The sequence below is a fragment of the Fragaria vesca genome, linkage group LG3, assembly GCF_000184155.1.
Source record: "Fragaria vesca subsp. vesca linkage group LG3, FraVesHawaii_1.0, whole genome shotgun sequence".
NCBI classification, from domain to species: domain Eukaryota; kingdom Viridiplantae; phylum Streptophyta; class Magnoliopsida; order Rosales; family Rosaceae; genus Fragaria; species Fragaria vesca.
This window is the reverse complement of record NC_020493.1, coordinates 25,903,809-25,921,787: the sequence shown is the minus strand read 5'-3', so window position 1 is coordinate 25,921,787 and position 17,979 is coordinate 25,903,809. Positions and strand designations below refer to the sequence as shown.

At 36.5% G+C, this 17,979-nt stretch overlaps 3 protein-coding genes across 3 annotated transcripts in view; 2 read left to right on the top strand and 1 right to left on the bottom strand.

Annotated features, from left to right (window-relative positions):
• LOC101295789 (T-complex protein 1 subunit eta-like) overlaps positions 1 to 1,244 on the top strand; it is a 5,348-nt gene extending 4,104 nt beyond the window's left edge. Inside the window, exons 13-14 of the mRNA XM_004295074.1 lie at positions 49 to 123; positions 850 to 1,244. Coding sequence (XP_004295122.1) covers positions 49 to 123; positions 850 to 951 — 177 coding nt within the window. The 3' untranslated portion in view covers positions 952 to 1,244. The remainder of the gene's footprint in view (positions 1 to 48; positions 124 to 849) is intronic.
• Positions 1,245 to 2,495: 1,251 nt separating this feature from the next.
• On the bottom strand, positions 2,496 to 6,445 carry LOC101295498 (NADH--cytochrome b5 reductase 1-like). The gene is made up of 9 exons (XM_004295073.1): positions 6,234 to 6,445; positions 5,376 to 5,517; positions 5,146 to 5,236; positions 4,972 to 5,049; positions 4,744 to 4,824; positions 4,566 to 4,655; positions 3,469 to 3,534; positions 2,910 to 2,996; positions 2,496 to 2,836 (listed from the first exon to the last, which is right to left on the bottom strand). The coding sequence occupies exons 1-9, from the start codon at positions 6,340 to 6,342 to the stop codon at positions 2,744 to 2,746; spliced, it is 837 nt and encodes a 278-aa protein (XP_004295121.1). The 5' UTR covers positions 6,343 to 6,445; the 3' UTR covers positions 2,496 to 2,743.
• A 4,686-nt stretch (positions 6,446 to 11,131) lies between these two features.
• LOC101295208 (protein argonaute 4-like) lies at positions 11,132 to 17,323 on the top strand. Its single transcript, XM_004295072.1, has 23 exons — positions 11,132 to 11,156; positions 11,256 to 11,467; positions 11,568 to 11,773; positions 11,858 to 12,082; positions 12,181 to 12,317; positions 12,401 to 12,498; positions 12,572 to 12,669; positions 12,773 to 12,938; positions 13,133 to 13,249; positions 13,321 to 13,428; positions 13,529 to 13,591; positions 13,671 to 13,784; positions 13,859 to 14,024; positions 14,110 to 14,222; positions 14,324 to 14,461; positions 14,612 to 14,742; positions 14,889 to 14,954; positions 15,490 to 15,553; positions 15,633 to 15,744; positions 15,823 to 15,896; positions 16,527 to 16,621; positions 16,713 to 16,744; positions 16,871 to 17,323. The coding sequence occupies exons 1-23, from the start codon at positions 11,132 to 11,134 to the stop codon at positions 17,044 to 17,046; spliced, it is 2,736 nt and encodes a 911-aa protein (XP_004295120.1). The 3' UTR covers positions 17,047 to 17,323.
• Positions 17,324 to 17,979: the final 656 nt, after the last annotated feature.

Sequence of the window (17,979 nt, the reverse complement as noted above, 5' to 3'; positions counted from 1 at the left end):
TTTCTTTTTAATATCATTTGGCTGGTGGAATAATCTTGTCTTCTGTAGATCAATGCTATAAATGCTGCTACTGAGGCTGCTTGCCTTGTTTTAAGTGTCGACGAGACAGTGAAAAATCCAAAGGTATGTATAGTCACACACATATTTCCTTGAAAGTAGCTTGGTCACTGTGGTCATGTAACTTAAATTATAGCCCTCTGCATTTGATCTCAAAGGAGAAAACAATTTCCTTGAAAGTATAGTCACACTTAAATTATAGTCACACTTACATATTTCCTTGAAAGTAGCTTGGTCACTGTGGTCATCCTGTAACTAAAATTATAGCCCTCTGCATTTGATCTTAAAGGAGAAAACAGTTTCATTTTTGTTTTGTCAGAATTTAGGAATATACTCAGGATTTTTGGTCTTCTGCTGGAGTCCACTAGATACTGATTACAATGCTTAAATTGGCACACCCTTCTTCTCTAGTCACACACCCCCCTTCTATTTATTTATTACTTTAATTCCATCTTGTTTACAAACTACCCAATCTACCCCTTTATTTCTATTGACACACCCCTTCTACCCCCCCCTCTTCTATTTCTTTATTACTTTAATTCCATCTTGTTTACAAACTACCCAATCTACCCCTTTATTTCTATTGACACACCCCTTCTATATTTAAAGGGATAGATTGGGTAGTTTGTAAACAAAATCGAATTAAAGTAATGAATTAATAAGAGAGGGTGTGTGAATAGAGACAAAGGGTGTGTTAATAACACTACCGGGTATTATATATTATAACTTTATATCTTGTATTCTTATATAGAAATAGTCAGCTCTTTAATGCTTACTGTCACTTGAATGCAGTCTGAGAGTGCCCAGGGAGATGCTGCTGCTAGTGCCATGGGAGGTAGAGGACGTGGAGGTGCTGCTTTTCGTGGTCGTGGGCGTGGAACGCGAAGACGATAGTCGCATTTGGCCAAGCATTAGTCATGACCAAGCAGGCTGGGTTTTATACAGTTTTGTCATTCTGGTTGATGGTGTGCTCTGGAGTGCTACTTTCATTTGAACTGATATTGTGGAATGTAACTTGGAACATGAATGATTTCTTGTAACATGTTTAGGTAGCAGCAATGTACGTGTAGTTTGAACCAACTTTAAGCTGAGATCTTGCCTAGTGGCCTCGTTTAACATTTCCCCTCCCCTTGTCTCCTTGTTTTGTTGATTGATGAAGAGAACTGCTGCACATTTGGTCACGTGTCTGTTTATCGAATCTGTAGTCTTGAATGGTAAGGTTTAAATAGCTATTACCAAGTAGAACAAAAGTCAGTAAATAGTGATTACATCGATGTATGAACTTTTTTTAGAGCAGTCTAATGCTCTCTAGCACATTAACGAAGTCGTAGATCCAGCGACAGAAAACACCGAGGCGACGGTGTTATAGTAGTTGTTTTCAGTTGTCAGAGATGTCACGGTGGGCGGAGTTGGTGGCCGGAGAATGATCAACGACGATGACATCATCGTCATCTGGATCGGCGGTCGAAGAAATTAGAGGGAGAGAACGAGAGAAACTGATTTGGGAGAGAAAATGAGAACTTATATTGGGAGGAGAGGAGGGTAGTTTAGGTATGTCATAAAACTAGATAGAAGGATTTGGTCCCTACAGGGGTAAAAAAAGATGGGGTGGCCTAAGGAAAAAATTGTTCAAAAGGTGACTCGTATGAAATTTTCAAATGAAAATGAAAAAATCGAGTCATGTTGAAGAAGGCTCAAAGATTACCATAGGTTGGGAATGGTGTTGGTGTTATTTGTCCATTGAGGTCGTGAAGTGCAAATAATAGTCATCCAGGTACCAAAACGTCAAATCCAATTGTCAAGGTTATAGAGCCATGTCGGCTTCCCAAGTAAAATCACGACTCCAAAATGTCAGCACCAGCCTAACATTTACTATTTCACAGTCAGCTGCTTCATTGTAGGCAGTCTGTTCATCTTTTCGGAAATTACCGATGTACCCCCTATTTTTATTTTATTTATGAGACTAGACTGTCATTCGAAAGAGATAGTGGCAATCGTGTAAATTATCAAAAAATAAATGACAAAATGGTATTTATAGACCGGATGACAAGGAGTTAATCAGCAAAAAAGCAGGGTTAAAATAGTAATTTCCACAGTCTAGGCGGCTAGCTCAATTACCGTTATGTCCTCCAATTTTTGGTTATTTACAAAACTCTAGTAAGCTCTCTAGTAAGGATACCTATAGTTCTCCCAAACGCGTCCAAAGCAAACATTGAATCTTTGAGCGATGCAGTATACCCACTTAACCAGTTTCCAGAACCACCGAGGTAGGTGAACCTAGCCATGATACAATAAAATGGAATAGCAACATCAGTTCCTAGTTTAGCAAGTGCCACAAGTGGAAGAGTACATCTGTAGTATAATTGCTTAAGTTCTGTAGCAGTAATACAACATTACGACTGCTGTTATTTCATGTAAACAGAAAAAAGACAAAACATGACAATTTAGTTCCTGCAATATAACCGGGAACTTAGAAATCGGACGAATCATGTTGCCAGTTACCATTGACTTCCATATGTACTATAGTATTACTTTCTCTCCCGACAAAATTAAAGAGCCTATATAGCAAAGAAATCAGATGCTTCTTGTGCGTGCACAATTTAATAACCTAAGTTGATGATGAATGATAACCACTAAAAATAAAAAATAACATCTTCAATACAATGACATAAGAGCCATCAAAGCCTTAAAACTGAAACTGCATTTCCGAACTGTATCCAAGACTGTCCAGGTTAGCAGCCATAGCCTTGTTCATAGGTGGTGGCCCGCATCTTAAAATCTGAAAATGATAAGGTGTGGCATTATATGCATATGAGAATGAGTGAGTGAGAGAGGGTGATGATAAGAATTACCTTAATATCAGGTGCTGGCGCAGGGCAGTGAGTCTGAATAATTTCTTTTGATATGAAGCCAACACCACCTTCCCAGCCTTCAGGGGCCTGAAGACAGTATTTAACATTGATTTTGTTACCGGAAAAAAAAAAAAAAAAAAAAAAAGACAGAGCAGGTGTCACACAATGATTCAAGCGAAATTTTTATGAGACAAGCATAAACTAAATCAAAGTGTTTGTGCCTATGTTTTGGAAATCTATATTGCATCAAAATGTTTCAAGGTACATAAACATACATTTTATCAATTTATAGGTGATCCTAAAAAGAATTTACAATACAAAAGTACTTCCTGTTCGCTCCACTCAAACCGTGTCAGTTTACAGAAAAGTTCATAACTTTTGAAGAAGGAGAAGATATTAGACAGGTTTTCATCAAGAACCTAGTTCTCAACTTCTCATTGTATAATTGAAATAAGAGTTCAGAAATGAGTGGAAGAAGATGGAAACATAAAATGCGACTTATCAATCGGAAGTTTACAAATCTACCATTGCATGCAAAACCAACTTATAAAAACAATACCTGATTCAGAACATAATAAATGTTGAAACGATTAGGAAAGTTACTCGCAAGATTATCCAGCTCTTCCTGCAAAAACAGCTTAAGAAAGTTAGCAATAAATAAAACCTTCAAGGTGATATGAATTCTAGGCCAGGAATTTGCCTTCCAACGTGCATGCCACATTTAGATGAAAATGGTGAAGAGAAAATTCAAGGTGTTACAAGGAGGCAAAACAAAAAATCATGCATTAGACTCAATGAGCATCAATTGCATTACTGTATTTTGAATTAAAAGAAGAGAAATTTGTTTCAGAATTCTTGCAGAATGCCAATCATATCAATTGCTCCTTAGCACAACTGCCAATTTGTGGGAAAAGTGTGCTTAACAAAATAATACAGTGATATTAGCACAAAAGTCACACTCTAATTGCCCGGTAAATAGTGATTACATCGATCACACTCTAATATAGAATAAGACTCCCATACTACATGATGCAACACGCCTAGACATTTAGGCAACTAAGTGGAAAACTAGCGGTAGCACTAAATGATAGGTGAAGAACTTTGCTTGCCAACTCTGTTGTCATTTCACAATAAATAGCATATAGAAACATATATTGTTACTCACCACTCACTAACTTTTACCATGTATAAATATATGACAAATGGTTCAAGATTCACCATTGTTAATGGCGCCATGGTTTTTGTTTTTCACCTTTTCTTTTTCATTGTAGACCAAATATACGCTGAAATGAGGGAGGAAGGAAAAGTGACATAGATTTGTACATAAAATGATGGCCAAAATATTTCAAAGGATTCTCATTTCTAGTGCATTTCTTAATACTTTAGACCTCCCTATTCCTCACTTCGTCCTCTCTCCTTTCTCTTGTTCTATCTTCAAATAACAAATTAAAGACACCATAAATGAAAGCTGTCCGAAACTGGACTAACAGTTTTGGAATGTATATCAACAATGTAATGATCTGGTTAAATAACTAGCCAACTTATTTATGTTTAGTACAAGCTCTGTAATGAGAGAACTTGTAATTTCAAAAGAGAGAGAGCACATGGACAAATAGATACTTTGGGTATCACATGTATTGAAATGGACGTGCTTACTTTCAATAGAATGTCTTCATATGTGACATTGGCATATATGAGATGTACATTCGTTTTGTCACTAGGATTTTCCATTATGGCTCTAGCAACCTGTAAAACCAGGGAAAAAAAAAACACACTATAAAACCACTATGTGGATCAAATGAAAACTATGTGCAAAGCTCAGGCTCCATTATACCTGGAACATTGGAGTGATGCCAGTGCCTCCAGCAAGCATCCCAAAAGCTCTAACTTGGTTAGGCTGATACTTGAATCGACCCTAGAGGCACAAATTGAAACACCATCAAGTGTTGGTAATGACATAAAGACAGTTTCTGTCAAAGTGATGGTCTCTGTTGTAATTCAACAGTTACTCCTTGGTTCTAAGCAGTTAATATGTAGGCATAATCATGGGATGTAAGTTTACCTTAGGTCCTTTAACAGACAGATAATCACCTTCACTCATGACACGAAAATGGTGAGACATCCTACCTTGGGGATACATCTATTCACGTGAAACAAAAGAAAAGAAAAGAAAAACGTAAGAACTATGAAACCGATATACAAGAATTCAGAGCATGAGAAGTGATTTGTGAGAAACCTTTATGACTAACTCAAAGTATCCAACATCTGTATCCAAAGTAGTTGGGGTATATGCTTTGACAACTTCTTCATTAAGACTATCTTTTCCTCTGTATGAAAAACAGTAAGTTAACAGGAGACTATCATGCTGGATACTAAAACACCAATTGTAATACAAGTATCAGACAAGTACAAACTAAGTCTCATCGGTTGAAAAAAGAACGAGTATACAGAAAATATAAATGAAACCTGCAACTTATATGCTGTCCAATAGGCAGACCCAATACTGATGTTGGTGTTGGAAGAACAAACTTAAACTTGGCCACATTATGGCTGAGCTGAGTGCGTTTAACAAGTTTGAATTCCTTAAATTTCTCAGGATCCAAGCAACCTAACCAGACACATTGTTAGGCATATTCTGAAGACACGTAACCATAGAAACAAACTACAGATAACAACTGAAAGTAAAGTCTAGTAAATGCCACGGAAGCAAAAGCTAAAAGAGTAAAACTAAAGACTGTGTAGGTTAAGTTACATCACTTACATGTAGCTCATATCATTCAAAGAGGGTAAATCACTAGACCAATCCAACAACATAGTATTCTTAAACTGCAGATTATAATAATAGCATTGATATAAATATCAGTTGTTTGCAATTAGCTATGCTATGCTAAATATGGCTTCACAGAAAGGAAAGAGCAAGCTTACAACTTCGTACACAAAGGACACAAAATTCAATTCTGCATTATGGGAAATCTGGATATACACATAGTTTACTATCCTCAAAGTGGTCAATGGTTATGCTATGGCTGAATCCCAAAAAGAAAAAAGAAAAAGGGTTCATATAATTCAGCTGATCCCAACTAGTAGGAATTAAGGGTTAGTAGAAAGGTGTAGTTTAGAAAAATCAGAAACCCATAACCAAAATGGTTCAATCCAAATCAAATTTTGCATTCTTAGTAAGTGATACCTTGACATGTGAACCCTCTTGTTATCCTTGGAGCACACGAAAGAAAAACATAAACAGCTAGATTTGGTGTGTGTGTGTGTTGGCAAATAAGACGTAAATGAGATACAATGAAGCAAGTGGATTGAGAGAAGAAAGACCTTTTGGTTTCCTGGTGACGTAGAAATAGAAGACGGTACCAGCACCAATGGCGACCACAGCCATGGCTATGCTCAGCATTTCTGCTCTGTGACTCTGTACCTCAACCATTTTGCTTTCTTTGAAATCAAAGAACCCAGAGACAGAAGAAAGAAACAAGCTTCGCGTGTTGGATGCAGTTTTGTGTGTTGTAACTGGAAAGTCGTTGTTTGCGGATGATACCCCACGGATATATGTCGTTACTCTTCGCGTGTGTTGTAACTTGATATATGTCGTCTCCGTTGCAAACGTGTCTAATCACACGACACATGATAACATGATAACTTTTGAGAGGATAAATGGTAATAGTTATTTAGTTATTTTTTTAATCAATAATAACCGCGTTATAAAAAATATATATATATATAAAATTATCAGTATTTGAGAAATTTGTCTTATGTTTGTATTTTATGGAGTTCATATTTTTGTCTACAGAATGAAATCATTAAAGGTATTATTTTTGTTCTTGAAATTTGAGCATGCATGGTCAAATGGTTTTAAAATAAAGAACAATAGTTTAAATAATAATGTTTCATTCATTTCTTGGTGTTTAAGCCAATTTACAAAAATATAAAAGCGTTATCATAACGATTTATACTCACATGGAAGTTGCAAAGAACACACCTAAAACTAAAAACTTAAAAAGTAAAGATAAAGCGTTTGCGCATTTTATTTATTTATTCCGCATAGCACCGCCTGAGGTGCTGGGTGTTCCATGAGTGAGTGGATACATTTCCACTCTTGTCTTTGATATAGAAAGTTTTTGGGCTCACCACTTCCACAGTATGATAAGGTTCTTCCCATGTTGGGTGGAGTCCCTTAGGTGCCGGGATGACCTATTTCATGAATCATGACCCATTGCGTAGTAAATGAAGAGAGTTACTACTTATAGGCTAAGAGTGTCTGAGATCCTTGCATCTCTTCGATGTGATACTGATGTCCCTCAACATGCTCTACTGAGTGGTTTTGGTGACGCACATGAGACCGCGCCATAATGCCAATTACAAAGCGGTTGACTACATTCAATAGGTGTTGTTACTATCTTGACGATGACAGTTGAAACGTAAGCGAATACGGCGGTTATGACCAGTTTAAGTGTAACCAAAGTATATTAATCAGGCCTGTGTACCAACAAAACTAAGGTAGCATAAAATTCTCAAAGAATAAAAATAATATTTACTATGAGTTAAAACGTAGAACACCATTGGAATAAGGAGAAAAAAAATAACGTGGTAATTTCATCCCACTTTTGGTGGAACAGTTATTTTAAAAAAATAGGATTAACAAATTCATCCCACGTTAGGTGGAGTAGTTTAAGTATACTTCTTCATTTTTTCATCCCCGTGCACGAGTAAGAGGCTAGTGTGCTAAATCATAGCCACATATTACTTTTATTATCATGAGGGTGGAAAGAAGAATTCAGAACATTTCACCAAAAAAATTAAAAATTCAAGAAGACAAGAACAAAGGAAAGACCACAAAGTGGAATTGAGGAACAAACTCTCTAAGGCCTCGTTTGGTTAGTAGAAAAGTAAAAATGAGAAATGGATTTATTTTCCTTTCCAAACAGATATGAAATATAATATGTTTTGGTATTTTTATGTGGGTGTTTGGTACATATTGGAAATTAAATGATGAAATCAAGTATATTAATTCATATTGTAATGTTCAGTAAATCATTATAATGAAATGCAAAGTTATATTTTTCAATAATGCCTATTTATAATTTCTAAATACGTATAACATTAAAATTTAATAATGGATAATTTATGTAATTGTGGCTTTGACAGAGTGAATGAAATTAGAATATCACCCTTGACAAAGTAATTGAATTTAGGTTTTACGAGGAGAAATTTTTCTGTCCTCCTTGGCTAATAAGAAGCCGTCATGTAGTATTTTTTGACATGTCATAATAGGGTAAAACAATTACTGTATTTAACTCTAGTAAATCCAATTTTTTTTTAAAAATAAAAAATAAAAAGAAAAAACTGAAGTAAAACCAAACAAGATCAAATAAATAAAAAAACACAGATCTAGGGTTCATCTCATCTCCTTACCAAAAAGAAAAAAAACAATCAGATCTCCATGGTAGTACGCTAAATTAAGATCACTCATTTAGTACTATAGACATTCTAGAAACTCTTTTGCTTTGTTATTTCATGAGGACATTGGGACATTTAAAAGAAATGTGAAGGGTTTAATAATTATTTTAGAGCAGTTCAAACCGAGCTCTGAAAGCATATAAATCTCGTTGTTATTTACCTGTTTTGGTTTAAACCCCAGCTAATCCAAATTTGATCTCTATAAATCAATTTAAGGTTTTTCTTTGCTCGTTTTTTCGGCCTCCATCCTCTTTCAACTACCATGGAAATCTGAGATTTTTTCTTCTTCTTTTTGGTAAGGAGATGATGAACCCTAGATATGTAGTTTTTTTTTTGTTTGATCTTGTTTGGTTTTACTTAATTAATTTTCTTTTAAGTTGAATACAATAATTGTTTTACTCTATTATGACATGTCAAAAAATACTACATGACGGCTTCTTATTAGCCAATCGTGGTCCTCCTGGAGAACATAAAAATTTCTCGTTTTATAAGGAGTCAATTTGAGAAATTTTTAGATGGTACAGGAGGACCATGTGACAGTATGACGTGATCCTACATTCTAATTAAATATTGACACGTGAATTTATTACAACTAAAATATAAACTAAGATTTTCTTTTTTGTGTGAAATGACCTTCATGGGTCTTTGTTGAGTTTGAATTATGGTTTAGGGTTTAGAGTTTGGGGTTAGGGTTTAGTTTGGGTTTAGGGGTTAGGGTTTTGGGTCTAAGGTTTAGGGTTTTGGGTCTAAGGTTTAGAGTTTAGGGTCTAGGGTTTAGAGTTTATAGTTTAGGGGTTTAAAAAGCAACAACAAACCCAAAATTGTCTTTGACAAAATAGTTTATGTAATTTTTTCTCTTAACAAAATTCATGTGTCAATATTTGATTGGAATGTTATATTGCCACGTGGTCCTCTCATAGTGCTGAAAAATTTATCAAGTTGATTTTCTGTCCTCATGTACAACTAATCAACTATGTGGAGTGAAAAACTAAATTAATTTATTTCCTATATCATAATTTCTTGCCGACCAAACGGGGTCTAAATAATTGTTGTAATTTTGTATACCAGAAACGTTAGAAGCAATAAAAAAAAGCCAAAAAGGGAAAAGATAAGCTCACCGAAGCTGTGACCGTAAATCGTCACAGTCTCATCCCCACTCCGCGATTCGAATTTTGAACTGGTCTAAAGTGAGGGGTGACCCACAACCAACAAATCTCGTCCTTTCATGACATTGTAAATTACCATATTACTCCATTTCCCATACCTTGTCGTTGCTGAGCTGGTTGTAATTCCGGAGTGTGGGTGGTGGCAAAAGCGTCAAGAGGCGAGAACAAGACACGTACCTCGTAAAACATAACAACTCTGACCGCATTAAGGCGTGAGGTTCGGTAAAGGGCGTTAATGCTCTGATGTTGAGTGAACATTGACCGTCCATCATGTCTCCCGAAGATTAACGGCCAGATCTGCGTAACCGTAGGGAAGGAACAGCATCGAACCGCAGAGAACAAGTAGGGTAAAACTTTGGACTTAATGGTTGGAGTTAAAAAGAACCAGACCCCCCCAAACTCACTCTCACTCCCAAACTCAAACTCTAGGGTTTTCTAACTCTGAGGTACGTCTTTCTCTTCCCTCTTGGGAGTTGAAATGTGCTTCTCTTTGGTTTTCTTTTCGATCTAATCTCAACGATTTTGGGTAGATTTCGTTTCCGGTTTCGTTTCAAGTTGGAGATCAAACCATTTTGTTTATTTTCTGTTGAATAGTTTAGTCTTGTGAAATTCAGATGCAATGCACTTCCTTTTCGGCTCTGTCTTGCGCTTATGAGCGATCTCAGTTTGTTTTGCAGGGTTGCGAAATCGACACGGCTGAGCGGGTTTCTTGTGGTCTGAGGTAGTATTTCTTACTTGCATGTGCCATTTTTGGTTTGGGCTTCTCTGCATGTGGGTTGTTCTTACTTGATTTTGTTTTCGCTGTATTGTTAGCATTCCTGGGGTTTCATTCAAGTGCGTGTCCTGTTTTTGTATGGCTTTGTTTGAGACTGTGATTTTTGGGGTTCTGTTCTTGTTTTGAGATTTTCAATTCCATTTTTTGCTGTCAAGATTCCATGTTTGAGACTTTTATAAATTTTCCAAGTTTATGGTACAGTCTTTAACTTTTATCAGTTTTCCTTATGTGTGCTTTGTATGAACTTTGTCCTTAAATCTTGCAACTTTCACTCCCTTTTTTTTACCTATTTTAAATACTTTCCTTTTATAACTCAAAAAAGATTATTTTTAACTTTTTGTATGGTCAGTTTTTAGTTTCAGTCCTGTTGTTTGGTTGTATTCATTTGCAAAGGAAAAAATTTTGCTTTCATGATTTAGTTAGTTGCTTGTTCGCAGTTTACTACTCCTGTTGCATGTATGTAATTTCTTTTGCATGAGGCTTATTGAAGCATTGACTAAATTTCTTGTGTGCGTCTGTGTTTGTCTGACTTTCCAATGTGCTTATGATGAGTAATATGTTATTTTTGTTGAAGCTTTTAGTGGCAGTTTCAGTTTGTATCTCCATTTTAGGAAGCAGTTTTGTTTTGATTGTACCTTTTTTGGTGTGTTACAATTTTGACTAGACTAGTGTATTGTATCTTCATTACCTTTTGTACTATAATGAAATTTTTAACGATCATAGTCTTTCTTTCCCAATGAAATTACCTTATTTTTTATTTTTATTTTTATTTTTTACGATGTATAAACTTTTAATCTCTTTTGGTGCATTTTTAGGCTATGGATTCATTTGAGCCAGATGGAAATGGGACAAATGTCCAAAATGGGGCAAATGGAGACCACGGGTCAAATGTTGAAAATGGGGCAACTGGAGAAAACGGGGCAAATGGAAGTGCGGCAGAACACGCATTGCCACCCCCACCCCCTGTTATTCCCCCAGATGTTGTTCCGTTGCGTGCAGAAATTGCACCTGAACCTGTAAAGAAGAAGAATTTACGCCTACCAATTGCTAGGCGAGGCCTTGGAACAAAAGGGCAAAAGATTCCTCTGTTAACTAATCATTTCAAAGTAAACGTCACTAATAGTAACAAAGAAGAACACTTCTTCCATTACAGTGTATGTTCCCTGCTGTCTTTTCTGTAAACCTTGAGCTTTTGGGCATTTTATGAATTATATGTTCAATTTGATGTTTCTCATCTTCTATTGTATTGTCTAGGTTCTGGTTACTTATGAAGACGGTCGTCCCCTTGATGGGAAGGGTGCTGGAAGAAGGATAATTGATCGAGTCCATGAGACATATAACTCCGAGTTAGGTGGAAAGGACTTCGCATATGATGGTGAGAAGAGTTTGTTCACTGTTGGTTCACTTCCACGCAACAAACTTGAATTTTCGGTTGTTCTGGAGGATACACCATCAAACAGGTATGTGGAAGGGCTCCAATGGATTTATTACTAGTATGTTTTGCCTTTCTTCCCCTAAATTTGGATATACTTTTATTTTTTCAGAAATAATGGAAGTATTAATGCTGATGGTGAAGGGAGTCCAAATGAAAGTGATCGGAAGAGGCTACGACGTCCAGGTCGTACCAAAACATTCAATGTTGAAATTAGTTATGCTGCAAAAATTCCCATGAAGGCAATTGGAGAAGCTCTGCGGGGTCAGGAGTCCGAAAACTCCCAAGAAGCTCTGAGAGTGCTGGATATTATATTGAGGCAACATGCATCTAAGCAGTGAGTAAATTTTGTTGCATTTTTGCTTTTATACCTATGGCGTTTTCTATAAATTATAATATGGCTTGAATCAAATCTAATGAATCCTGGTAATACAGAGGTTGTCTCCTAGTGCGTCAATCTTTCTTCCATAATGACCCAAAAAGTTTTGTTGATGTCGGAGGAGGTGTTCTAGGGTGCAGAGGATTCCATTCAAGCTTCAGAACCACCCAGGGTGGCCTGTCGTTGAACATTGGTAACTAATGGATCTTTCGCTTTATTGTCTTTATTACCAAGACTGTCTGTTTCCTTCACCTCTTCCATTGTGCGTTTGTGCAGATGTATCAACCACCATGATCATACAGCCTGGACCAGTTGTTGATTTTTTAATTTCCAGCCAGAATGTTAGAGATCCCTTTTCACTTGACTGGACAAAGGTAGTAGTTGTGCATATTTATATTGCGTGTTATTGTGCTAAATTTACTCATTGATTTTCTCTGTTTGTTACAGGCTAAGAGAACTCTGAAGAATTTGAGGGTTAAAACCAGCCCAACCAATCTAGAATACAAAATAACTGGATTGAGCGAGAGACCATGCAAAGAGCAATTGTATATTTTTTTATTTTGTACTATTTTCATTTTTTTATTATTACTTGTTCCTTTTTGAAGTCTGCCTCACGAGTTCCATTGGTTCTTTGTTACTGTAATCCAGGTTTACATTGAGAAACAAAATTGCAAAGGATGGTGAGGATGGAGAAATTGAAGTGACTGTGTACGACTATTTTGTTAATCATCGGAATATACCGTTGCGTTATTCTGGCGATCTGCCCTGCATTAATGTTGGGAAGCCCAAGCGTCCAACATACATCCCCCTTGAGGTAACATGATGAGTCTTTCTTTCATATTTATTTATTTCATTTCATTTTTATTATGTTTTGGAATCTTGCTCGTGTGATTTTGTAACATGATGAGTCTTTCTTTCTTTCATATTTATTTATTTATTTCATTTCATTTTTATTATGTTTTGTAATCTTGCTCGTGTGATATTGTTCTTTGATTTTTTTTTCTGTAGCTATGTGAATTGGTTTCATTGCAACGGTATACAAAAGCACTTTCAACCCTTCAAAGATCTTCACTGGTGGAGAAATCAAGGCAAAAGCCACAGGAGAGGATGAGCATCTTGTCTAACGTAAGTCTTCTTGCTTCCTCATTTGACTCATTTAATAGACATCCATCCAAGTCTCATGAGTGCTATTGCAGGCTTTGAAAATCAACAATTATGATGGTGAACCTATGCTACGTGCATGTGGTGTTTCAATTGGTAATAGTTTTACACAAGTGGATGGCCGCGTTCTGCCTGCTCCTAAGGTTAGTGCTGTAAATACCTTTGTGAAGGAGCCTATCCAGTTGCTAGTTTTGTGTTCTGTAGTGTTCTTTTACTGATTTAATTGTTTTGGTTCCCTAACAGTTGAAAGTCGGCAATGGGGATGATTTCTTTCCCAGAAATGGGCGGTGGAATTTCAACAATAAGGTGTTAATTCCTCCTGTCCTCCTTCCCTGTCTATATCTTACCATAATACATTTGATTAAATTGTCATTTTATATTGTAGAAACTTGTCAAGCCCACTAAGATAGAACGATGGGTTGTTGTTAACTTCTCCGCACGCTGTGATCTGAAAGCCCTTGTCCGTGATTTGATTAAATGTGGAGATATGAAGGGAATTGTAAGTGTTGCAAGTCACAGTGTTTGTGCTATCATGTAATGTGCTCAACTGAATGACTTCTCCCCTTTTCGCAGGCCATAGACCCTCCATTTGACGTTTTTGAAGAGAATCCACAGTCGAGACGTGCCCCGCCTATGGTTAGGGTTGAGAGAATATTTGAGGATATTCAGTCCAAACTTCCTGGACAACCGCAGTTCATTCTCTGTTTGCTTCCGGAGAGGAAAAATTCTGCTCTATATGGTTGGCTCATTTATCCATACTAGAATGGCTAAGTTCGGTTATAATTGATCGGTCCCTATGACAACTAATCTTATGATTTGCCCAGGTCCATGGAAGCGGAAGAATCTGGCCGAGTATGGCATTGTCACACAGTGCATAGCTCCTACAAGGGTCAATGACCAATACCTGACTAATGTTTTGCTAAAAATTAATGCGAAGGTGATCTGTTGCTTTGGCTATTTCCTTTCTTGTGCCCAATTAGGATGTCTTTATTTACTTTCTGCTATCTGATTCTGATCTGACCTCCTGATTTCTTACAGCTTGGAGGATTGAATTCCTTGTTGGCTGTTGAATTTTCACCTTCCATTCCTGTGGTTTCCAAGGCTCCTACCATCATCCTAGGAATGGATGTGTCTCATGGCTCGCCTGGCCAGTCAGACATACCATCAATTGCTGCGGTAAACTACTTATCTGTTTGATCAGATGGTTCATTGTACTTTTGTTATGTATGCAAAGTTGCTTTATTTTAACTGTGCGCACAGTACTTCTGATATGAAGGTAAAAGTTGTAAAATCTTTTAAAAATATCCATACAATTGTGAATGATAGGTTGTCAGCTCGAGGCACTGGCCACTCATTTCTCGCTATAGGGCATCTGTTCGAACTCAGTCTCCAAAGGTCGAAATGATTGATTCACTGTTCAAACGTGTTTCTGATACAGAAGATGATGGCATTATGAGGTACACTGCCTCTTCTCTCTCTCTCTCTCTCTCTCTCTCTCTGGTGTATGGTCACATCATTACATGGAAAGGATACAGGGATTGCTTTTTTACTGGTACAATACGCTTGTTTCTTTTTACTTAAGGTTTGTAATTGTCAATTTCAGAGAGCTGCTTTTGGACTTCTATACAAGTTCAGGAAAGCGTAAACCAGATCAGATAATCATATTCAGGTAATTTATTTCAATTTTGCCATACATATCCATGTTAAGTTATTACTTAAATTTCAGATTTTAAAACAGAATTCCATTTGACATTTCTATCTGTATTTAGATGAATTTTATTAATCATGTCCTGCTCACACATATACTTATACTTGTAAAGTTTCTGTTCAGTTTTTTTTTTAAATTTTCCGCAAGCAACCTTTTCGGCCAAATATTGACAGGACCATAACTGTTGAGTATATAGTTAACAAGTCAAAATTGTAAACCATTTCAATAGTGCAGAAGTCACAGTTTCAGATTTGAAATAAGGCTGGAAATAGTTTATCTGTAATGCAATGGTATTTCAAATATTCGGCTGTGATCCTATGGTTGACTATGCCAGTTGTAAAATCTTGTGAATGCTTCTACTTGTATTCCTTTACTATATTGGGCAGGTGGTATAATGTGATACAATGATTGTTAACTAGTCATTAATATTATTTTTGACATAGCAATTGCTCTTATTACACTGTAAGGCACGACTGACGGTTATGTATTGATTTAGGGATGGTGTTAGCGAGTCGCAGTTCAATCAAGTCTTAAACATTGAGCTGGACCAGATCATTGAGGTTTTGTGTACTACCCGTTACTCTTCAAATTTGGGTTCAATTTGGAAATTACCTCACCTAGTATATGTTCTTTTGTCAGGCCTGCAAGTTCCTTGATGAAAGTTGGTGCCCAAAATTTGTGGTGATTATCGCGCAGAAGAACCACCACACAAAATTCTTCCAGCCTCAGTCACCTGATAATGTTCCACCTGGTAGGGCGACACTAAAATCAAAACAAAACTCGTCACTCTTTAACCTTTGATACTTACATTTTATTGTTGGCTTTGAAGGTACCATTATTGACAACAGAATTTGTCATCCGAAGAACAATGATTTTTATCTCTGTGCTCAGGCTGGAATGATTGTGAGTATCGAATATATGCTTTTGTTTATGGTTCAATATTTTTTTGCTTGCCCCATGTGTTTATTCTTGTTGTGGATAGCTTGTAGCTTGTTGGTTTTACCTAGCCAAGTATGCATCAAGGTCACACCTGTGATTGATGCTCTCATATGTGATTGGTTTATTGTCATATCTTGTTGCATTAAGCTTACTACTTATTTTTCTTACAATACGTGTCGTTATGGTATTGTTGCAGTATATATCATTTCACTTCAGTTTACCATTGTGTGATTTTTTTTAAAGAAATTTTGTTGTGTTCCAACATCTAAGCATTGGCTTGATCTGTGGGAATAATTATTAGACGCAATCATGATGTATGCTTGTATTTTTTGTAATGACCCTGTCTTGATTTTCAATCTACAGCATTTTCACTATTTTGTTATTGGGGGTCTACCTGTTAGTTTTAAAATTACTTCAAACAGTTAAATTATCAGGTCTTAATCAGGTGTTGTATCTCTAGAGTGGGTAAATTAGTTGTGTGCAAGCACTGTTACTTTGTTATACTTTTCTTTCTTGTTGGTTTATCTGCAGCCTAGACAATACCTGTGTTGACTTTGACTGTTGCTGTGCTTTTTTTTTTTCTTCTCTTTCAAGGGAACCACGAGGCCTACCCATTATCATGTTCTGTTGGATGATGTTGGGTTTTCAGCTGATGATCTGCAGGAACTAGTGCATTCTCTGTCCTATGTGTAAGTGAAAGTTGTAGGCTTGCATGGCTTATCCACTTATTAATAGCACATGGTTTCAGGCTTGCCTGATTTCTAATTTTCATGGTTATAGGTACCAGAGAAGCACCACTGCAATTTCTGTAGGTAAGTGCATTGTAAAAAGTAAAAACCCTCTTGATAACTGCAAATCTAGTGGTAGAATTTGATACATTACATTTCACCATGGCATTAATATAATTATAGGCATTAATATATTATTTTTCTTTTCAGTTGCCCCGATATGCTATGCTCATCTAGCTGCCACACAAATGAGTCAGTTTGTGAAGTTTGAAGATGCATCTGAGACTTCCTCAAGCCATGGTGGGACAACTTCTGCTGGAGCAGTGCCCGTCCCTCAGCTTCCGAGGTTGAAAGAGAACGTTGCCAATTCTATGTTTTTCTGCTGAGGGCTCGGTGCCTCTGCAAATATATGTATAGTATTATAACTTATGGTGTAGCCTCCCACCGTATCGGGGGTCGGTACTCGGGGTTCGTTAGTGGTTCTGAACTAGGATGTTTGACTGTCTAGTCCAACTTTTGCGAATATGGTTTTTAATGTTGGCTATGTATGTACATAACCAGACCTTTTCGGATTATGACATCATATATATGTTCACTGTTGGCTTTTGTGTATATGTGGTCTTCCTCATCATATATTGTTTATGTTTTGTCCATCAACTCATCAAAAAAAAACCTACTTGGTTTTAAAGTTGGCTTCTTCTGCCCCTCGGGTGTTATGGTTCATGATTTGAAACCGTCGTTGAGGTGAAGTTTTGCAAATTTCAATTTTTCATACCTTTGTGGCTATTCCACAGAGAAAGGAATGAATATTTACAAGATTAGCAAATAGAGGTGTGGTCCAATCCTAAGTTGAGAGCATTTCTACGTAGCAAACACTGGCTCCCTGGATTGTAGTCGTTCTACCAGTGAGAGGGGTAGTCAAGATGAAATGGATTATCAATTGTTGGATGAGTAGGGACTTTGAATCAATGGTCCATAATTGATGACCGGCTAAACCGTTACCCCTCTCATCTCCAGCAGTATTGCTAAATCAATTTTTTTTTTTAAATTTGTCAACTTTTAAGATGAACAAGAGTTCCAGCAGAATGTCTAAAACATTGCTAAATCGTAACATTGCTAAACTAGATTGATAAATTTAAACTTAACAAGAATTGCTAAAGAGAAACCTATGTTTTCTTTCCTTTTTTTTATTCACGTGTCAGTTTATGATTCGTTAAAAATATTATTTAACTTACGCTTAGCAATCACTGTTTGAGCACAATTGTTATTTCGATTGTTAAATATCTTAACTATTGTTAAATTTAGCAACAAACTAACCT

What these genes read in the sequence shown, in the direction of transcription:
- LOC101295208 (XM_004295072.1), top strand. Translation starts at nt 11,132, where the DNA reads ATGGATTCATTTGAGCCAGATGGAA. An exon ending in AACACTTCTTCCATTACAGT is followed by an intron (nt 11,468 to 11,567) that starts GTATGTTCCCTG and finishes TGTATTGTCTAG; the next exon opens with GTTCTGGTTACTTATGAAGA. An exon ending in ACATACCATCAATTGCTGCG is followed by an intron (nt 14,462 to 14,611) that starts GTAAACTACTTA and finishes TGTGAATGATAG; the next exon opens with GTTGTCAGCTCGAGGCACTG.
- LOC101295498 (XM_004295073.1), bottom strand. Translation starts at nt 6,342, where the DNA reads ATGGTTGAGGTACAGAGTCACAGAGCAGAAATGCTGAGCATAGCCATG. An exon ending in CGTCACCAGGAAACCAAAAG is followed by an intron (nt 5,518 to 6,233) that starts GTCTTTCTTCTC and finishes GTGTCTGGTTAG; the next exon opens with GTTGCTTGGATCCTGAGAAA. An exon ending in TGTCTGTTAAAGGACCTAAG is followed by an intron (nt 4,825 to 4,971) that starts GTAAACTTACAT and finishes TTGTGCCTCTAG; the next exon opens with GGTCGATTCAAGTATCAGCC.